Source organism: Phragmites australis, chromosome 23, assembly GCF_958298935.1.
Source record: "Phragmites australis chromosome 23, lpPhrAust1.1, whole genome shotgun sequence".
Classification (NCBI taxonomy): Eukaryota; Viridiplantae; Streptophyta; class Magnoliopsida; order Poales; family Poaceae; genus Phragmites; species Phragmites australis.
In genome coordinates this window covers 18,718,417-18,726,337 of record NC_084943.1, presented here as the reverse complement: position 1 = coordinate 18,726,337, position 7,921 = coordinate 18,718,417, and the positions used below count along the sequence as shown (strand labels likewise).

The following is a 7,921-nucleotide window of genomic DNA, read 5'->3' as shown; positions in this document are numbered from 1 at the left end:
TCTCCGGTGTTTATATCCCCTAAACACTGGACCATCCGGTGAAATATTCAAATTTTGCCGCCAAAGAAAGAATATTTTGGCGTGCACTGCATCTACACACTGGATTATCCGGTGTGTACAATTTCCTACATACCGAACCATCTGACGAGTATAATTTCCCTGGACTTAGAAACAAAAATATAAACTCCATTTCCTTTTCACTTTAGGTCAGACATGATTATATTTGCAACATATAGACATGATCAAGCAACCTAAAACTTATCAAACCAAGACTACAATCTTGTCAATCACTCATCATAAATAAACCAAGGCATATTTTAACTTGGTTTCTCACATATCATATAGAGATAAAGTCCGGTCACCGCTATCGTGTCGTGACTTGTACCGATACCTGGAGTTTCATGAAAGGTTGGCATTGTCCAACATTAAACTCTCAAATGAAGTTGCATCATGGTATTCATACATTCCCATACCGTTTGAAGAATATGAAACCCTAGAGAATTGGTACTATGATGTATGGACACTTTGGGTGTTTGTTTGGCGGTCACCATGTCGAGGGATTGTATTAGCAGATGTTGTACTATATGGAGGAGTATTTTTTTTTAATTTCCCATGTCTTGACCCATCTTCGAGAGTAAGCTTTTGCTTTCAAGTTAGTTTTTATTCAAACCATAGATGATATATGTATTTATTTATAGCCGTTACTTGTTGAGTTTATCTCACCCCGTTAATTTTTTTTTTACAGGTGTGCTTAAGTCATTTTGATGAGCATAATGGGCTTAGGGTTAGTAGCTTACACGACCCACACTTTGTAATCTAGGTCACTATGAATTTACCTAAGAATGCGACGCCTTTGCTTGAGATAAGCTCCTGGTGTAAAGGAGTTTCAATCCCATATGCATTGTAAAGAGTTGTGCGGCTTGTTCAAGTCGTAAGGAGTATTATCGCTGCTTATTTCATATTCATGTTGCTGGGTCAGTCATACCTCAACATACAGAGGAGTTGCTGTCAATTTTTTTAAAAAAATATGCTTTTATTGAAGAGTAGGGTGTTACAATCGACCTCTAAGTACCGTCAGATCAAAGATCGAATGGCTCAGATGAGTCACGTACCCAGGCAAGGTTGTTGTTCCGGCGGATAGCGTATGGGGCTAGTTCTCCAGCTCCAAATTTAGGTGTCTATTGGCTCATCTGGATCTGAGCATGCAATGAGCTAAAATTTCATCTCCATTCACTTGCTTCATCGCTTTGGAGTGTCACATTCAGTCATTCACACACACTACCAACTCACACGCATGGTCTCCAAGTCTGTGGTTAGCTGCATGTTACTTGAGATTATGTATGTACTGCCTCACTTGTTTTTGGGCATCTTTGTTTGGACCACTTTCATGTACATCTTGGGTGTATAGTAGAAGCTTCTGATTCATCAACGACATATTGTCAATGATTACAGGTTGGAATGGAGTGTGATGGTTTGTAACTGAAGAGTTTAGTTTCATTTTGTTAATTGCAATTGCATGCCATCTGGAGGTTTACTATATCTATATATGGGTCTCAAAGTTTCCACTAAATGTAGTGGTCACAGTGACAAAACAAGAAATTCAGATAAACTCTTCTTATTGTTAGACTATATTGTCCCATTGTTGGCTAGCTTATTCCAACAGAGAAGATGGGCTATTAAAGATCACAGTATTTATAGCTAGAAAATGCATCTTTGAAGTTTGGATGTACATAATCTTGTTCCTCTGGAAATATAATGCTGTCGTCAGTTATCTGTGTGTGTAGTGATGACAAAAATAGAACACAAACACAAGGCAAAAACAAAGGGTTATATTTTTCCATACTTGAACCATCATATTGTTTTTTAACTCAAATATTATTTGATTGAAAAGAGAAAATGAATAGTACAAACAGGGGGCTGCTGCAAAAAGTTGGCATTGAACCCTCTCCTTTGGGCCATCACATTGCTGGACAGATTCTTGTTCACCTGGGCCAGCATACTGGGCTCATTTGTACAACAGGCCTGTCAAAAAAGGAAAAAAAGTTCATATCGCCTCCATCAACTATTGCTCGAGTCTGTTTGTCTCCCTCGAACCGTAAAATCATATATCCCACCTCTTTCAACTATTCAAACTGATACAATTTAACTTCTTAACTAGTTTTGATGATGGTTTCATTTTACGTGGCGATAACTCAGTCTACCATGTTGGCAACGTTTCATCGATGCGGCATCAAAAAATTCAAAAAAATCATAAAAATCATAAAAAATTCTAAAAATACTAGAGATAATTTTAAAAACTTCTGTTATTTTTTTAAAAATAATATCATTTGCATCATATTTCATGAAGAGGAAGTCTTGAAAAAAGAAAAAGCATGCTTCAAAAAACGTGCAGCTCATTTATTAACTCACATCATGGAAAATATTAAGATGCAAACACATATATTTGTGTGCAGGATGTACCTTAAGAGGATCTATAAAATTAGTTTCACTTCATTTAGAGTTTTATTAATTTCTCCATGATTTTTACAAAGTTCTCAAGCATAAAATGAACATATTAAGAAACAACACTGTAATTAATTTTTTTCATGTCTACCATTATTTTTTCTACACAAATAATTGTTTAAGTAAATTAATAAAAGTGGTTTCACTAATTTTAGGAGTGTGATGGATTAGTTATGAATTAATCTAGTTGTAATACATTTACTCAATTCTGCATGTTACAATAACTATTTCATGATTTTATGTATTTTTAGAAGATAGAGTATCTTGTAATAAGACTAAAAAATCGGTTTCATGATTTTTGAATTAGCAAATAATTAATTATGCATTTAACTAGTTTTAGAAAATAAATTTTCTGGTAGAAAATATAACTTTTTCATGAGTATAAATACGTTTATCCCGTGATTATGTTACAAGGAAACCAAAAAAAAAATTGTTTCACTTGATTTGAAGCTCAGATGAATATACAAAATTTGTTTTACTCGATTTTACATGGAAACCAATAAAAACCAACACGTTCATTTATGCTTATGAACTTTGTAAAAATCATGGAGAAATTAATAAAACTCTAAATGAAGTGAAACTAATTTTATAGATCATCTTAAGGTACATCCTACACAAAAATATATGTTTGCATGTTAATATTTTTCTTGACATGAGTTAATAAATGAGCTGCACACTTTTTAAAGCATGCTTTTTCTTCTTTTTTTTCCAAGCTTCCTCTCCATGAAATATGATGCAAAGGATATTATTTTTTATTTTGCACATAAGGTTTTAGAATTGTCTCTAGTATTTTTCAAAAAATTTGTGGTTTTTATGATATTTTTTTTAATTTTTTGATGCAATATCAGCGAAACGCTTCCAACAGGACAGACTGAGTTATCGCCATGTAGGATGAAATCATTATCAAAATCAGTTAAAGAGGTAAATTACACTATTTTTTAAGATATCTAGTTTTGCAGTTCGGTGAGGGGGAGAGGGGAACAAACAAACTCGAGCAATAATTGAGGGAGCAATATTGACTTTCTCCTTAAAAAAACTTAGAATGCTTGATCCAAATAAGTCCTTTATTTCTTAAATAATACTCCCTCCAGTCTTAAGATTTGGATATCACAGTCTGTTATACATAACTTTGATCTCTATTTTTAATTAGAATATATTTATAAAATCTAATAAATTATGATATTAAAGTATTTTTCAAAATAGATGCGTAACTTTGATCACTATTTTTAACTAGAATATACTTATAAAATCCAATAAGTTATGATATTGTGAAAGTATTTTTCAAAATAGATCCACACATATAATTTACATGTTATGAAGCTAAATATTTTAAAAGCTACTCCCTCCGATTGCAAATGTAAGTCGTTTTAGACTTGTGCATAAGGATTAAGAAAGTAGATCAAATGACCTTGTTGCTCTTTATTTATTCTGTATTAGAAAAGATAACTCATTAATTTGTGAGAGTAGTAGTATTCATTGAACAAAGGCAAGAAGGGAATAAAAGAGAAAAAAACGCATAGAAGTTTGAGAATAACTTATATTTAGAGAATAATTAAGGAGGCTAAAACGACCTACATTTACAATCAGAGGGAGTATTTATGATCAAAATTTTGAAAGTTTCAACGTATCTTGTCCAAAACGCCATGTTGTGAACGGAGGGAGTAGAGAAAACTTTCTTCTTCCATAAAAGGAACCCATATTCTCTTTTCTGCCATTGCACTTCCCTCTTTTGCCACTAACTCGGTCTGTGCATTTGTTTCTTTTTGCCACTCCGTCGACTCAAGGTCATTTGACATCAAGAAAAATACTAGAAAATCATGTTAAAATGCGAGTTGCACATGGAGCTAAAAAAGAAACCAAGAAAAAAATACTAGAAATTAAAATAATAGAAACTTTCAGCAGAGCAGGGACTACGCATCAAGTTTATAAAAGAATAACTCCCTTGTCTTTTATGTAACACATGCTAAAATATTTACTGGTGTAAATTTTGTTCAGAAGTACCTACACATATTTTGCGAATTTTCTATCATTTTCTGGTTTTTATCTTGAAGTTTCGAGCTTCCTATTTTTTCTCTTGTGATGGTTCATACGTTGTAGAAGAGGGAAGGGGAATGCAAGTTTTCTATGGCAAAAGAAATTTCTCTAATTAATTTGTGTTAGAGTTTGTGCTTAATTTTCACTTATATTTAATTATTTTCCCTACTAACTTTTCACTTATCTTGAAGCACATGAGCACTACTTAGCAGAAGTATGAAGTACGGTAATATTTACAACAGTTACTCGGATCAAATCAGAAAGAGAAAAAAAAAGAAACTTTAAAGGAAGTGGGAACAAAAGTATCGAATTAGACTGTTGAATTATCGAAAAGGAGAATGGGAAGTAGAAACTCGACACGTAAAGGCTCATGTTGTGCGTATTTAATTCAAACTAGGCGGATTGACGCGTCTACGCCATACCTATTTTTTTTGCACAGAACATGACAAAAGAAGTCTAAAACAGTTATGTTCACCAATTTTGGACATCTCAATATTTATTTATGAATTTATTAATATTTAACACATTCATTTAATTATGGAGAAAACAATATTATTTTTATGCATGCACATAATTTTAATATGTAGACGACAGTAATACGAACATAACAAAATTTGTTTCATATTTTTTTTGAGTTTTATATATTTTTTTCTATGCATTTTAGATTATTTAATCGATTTATCAATATAACTATTATACCTTTCGCTATTTTTCTGAAATTTCCCAAAAAATTATATTATACATGTAAATATATAGATACGTATATACATACATACACATATATGCACACATATACATATACGTATATACATACATATCGGTATCTATATATATACATATATACATACGTAGGACCCATGCAAACAGTAACTACAGTGCCGTGGACTCTAGAATCACTCCAATTTTTGGAGCTTTAATATATAGTATTGATTGATTGATTCCACATTCCACTGTCAATCAAAATAATATATATGCTTTTTCGCACCTTTACAAGTATTCATTATTTAGACTTTTAAATTTCGTATTTTTCCCGATAAAATGGTATATCTCCACCCCTGCTTATAGTAAAGCACGAACAATAATCCAAGAACAACAAGAGAGGCAGCTCAAAATTCATATCTCATTGGGAAAACTGGAAAGGGAAGCTAGGTTACAAGCCCTTTAATCATTCAAAGACACGGACTGGTCATTCCTAACCCTTTTCAGCCCTGCTAGAGTACACTAGCGGCAAAGCAAAACAAAACCTCTCACATATTCTTGGGAACTGCCTTGATGTAAGAACTTGGCTCGTCACCGGTCAACATCCTAACCGTCCCTTTGTCATCGGACGGTCCAGATATGGACCTCATACTTGTGACTTGTGAACACACTCTATATATAGCATGTACCATGCACGTAACGTACATGCATGTGTATACGTAGCTAGCTCTTTTAATTTTTAAGCACATGCAAATAATTAATTAGTTTCATGCATGCAAGGTGGTTTCTATATAGACTCACAACAAAATTAGGGGTGTGAGTGGTTATAGTTGTCATCGATGGATTGATGGATGAATGGATTCAGAGCCATATGGCGCCGGCGCCCTTGAGCATAGGCACGAGCTGGCCGGCGAGGTGCAGCGACATGACCCTGTCGGTGGAGCCGACGAGGTTGCCGCCGATGAAGACAGCGGGGACGGGCGGCGAGCGGCCGAGGCGGCGGACGAGCTCGCGCTCCATCTCGCGGCCGCGCGGATCCTTGTCGAGCTCGTGCACCGCCGCGCACGAGCCGAGGTCGGAGAAGAGCCTGTCCACCGTGTGGCACATCGGGCACTCGCTCCACGTGAAGATCACCACCGCCTTCTCCGTCGACAGCTTCGCCACTCTCTCCGCCATCGCCGTCTTCTTGACTTCTGAGGATCGAGCTTACTAGCTAGTGAGTTATTAATGAGTTAGGCAGCTATAGTAGCTACAGCTAGTTGTGTGTGTTGAAGTGTTTGTGGTTGTGTGCTTTGCGAGTGTAGGGTGTGAGGTCCTCTTATAGTGTTCATCCGATGGAGGAAGAGGAGAATAGTATGTGCTTGTATATATGAGAGAGAGAGAGAGAGAGAGAGAGAGAGAGAGAGAGAGAGAGAGAGAGAGAGATTGTGTCGGCATAAGAATCTTCGACGTGTGCATCACGCTCAAAATGAGCAGTGCTGTAGGGAATAATCATGTCTCTGTCATTTGGTTTCTTTTTTCATTAATATTTAGAAAAAAGATAAACAAACAATTTCTTTTTCATTCTGTTTTATTATTTCGGTGGCAGGTCGGGTTGTTAACTAGGTGGTACGTATCAATACTACTCGCACAATTAATCCGCTAATTTTGCATATGCTAATATATAGTTTGGTCACGAACTTGATTGGCTAATTTTCTTTTGTTTCAATTATTTTTGTTCACAATAGTGGAGCTAGGAATTACAGATAATTAAGGCGAGCCAAAAAATAGACCGATAATCCAAATAATTAAGCTATGTATGCAATTCAATACTAATGCTAATAAAGATTGCTGAAATATAGAGTGGTAAAAGGAAAACATTGGGACCAATCACATATGCACCCTCCATCAGTCTTTTTGTTTTTAGTTTTCTTTTGTTAACTTAATCGGTTTAGTATAAATTTTGCTACCTACACTACTACAAAATAGGCTTTCACTGCCGGTTTCAAACTGGCTTTCACTACCAGTTTTGGAACCGGTAGTACGCAAGCGATAATGATAGTTGAGTTGCTATTATTGACGATAGTTATCGACCGACAGTAATGGTATTTTTTGAAAACCAAAAAAAGAAAAAACGACTACATCCGCTCGGCCCTTGCCCCCGCGCCCGCTCCAACACCGCTGGTTTCATCCATGAGTGCTACAAGATCAAACATTCACATCATCGAAAATGAAGTCACAACAAGAAACAAGGGACCCTTATTGCAAAATAAAAACACAAAATCAATGAGAACAACTATATATTATGGAGAAGGAACTTATGACAGATGCTAAATATCCTCAGTGCCAAAACTCTACTACATGTACAAATACATCAATAGCAAAATGAAGTGAGTCCCGACGAAGGGGACACTAGTTGCCGCCGCCCGGTCCCAAGCCCCGCGCCCGTCGCCCGCGGAATGCCGCGAACACTGAGACGCACCCCTGCCACCCGCTGCTAGTCGCCCTCGCTGTCAGCCACCTGCGCATGATGCCAGTTGTGCTCGTTGGTGCTACTTGTGCCAAAACTCTACTACATGTACAAATACATCAATAGCAAAATGAAGTGAGTCCCGACGAAGGGGACACTAGTTGCCACCGCCTGGTCCCAAGCCCCACGCCCGTCGCCCGCGGAACGTCGCGAACACTGGGATGCACCCCTGCCACC

At 36.3% G+C, this 7,921-nt stretch overlaps 1 protein-coding gene across 1 annotated transcript; it reads right to left on the bottom strand.

Annotated features, from left to right (window-relative positions):
• Positions 1 to 5,639: 5,639 nt before the first annotated feature.
• Positions 5,640 to 6,561, bottom strand: LOC133905765 (glutaredoxin-C15-like). The gene has a single exon (XM_062347526.1). It carries the CDS (start codon positions 6,409 to 6,411, stop codon positions 6,097 to 6,099), a length of 315 nt encoding a protein of 104 aa, XP_062203510.1. The 5' UTR covers positions 6,412 to 6,561; the 3' UTR covers positions 5,640 to 6,096.
• Between the last annotated feature and the right edge of the window lie 1,360 nt (positions 6,562 to 7,921).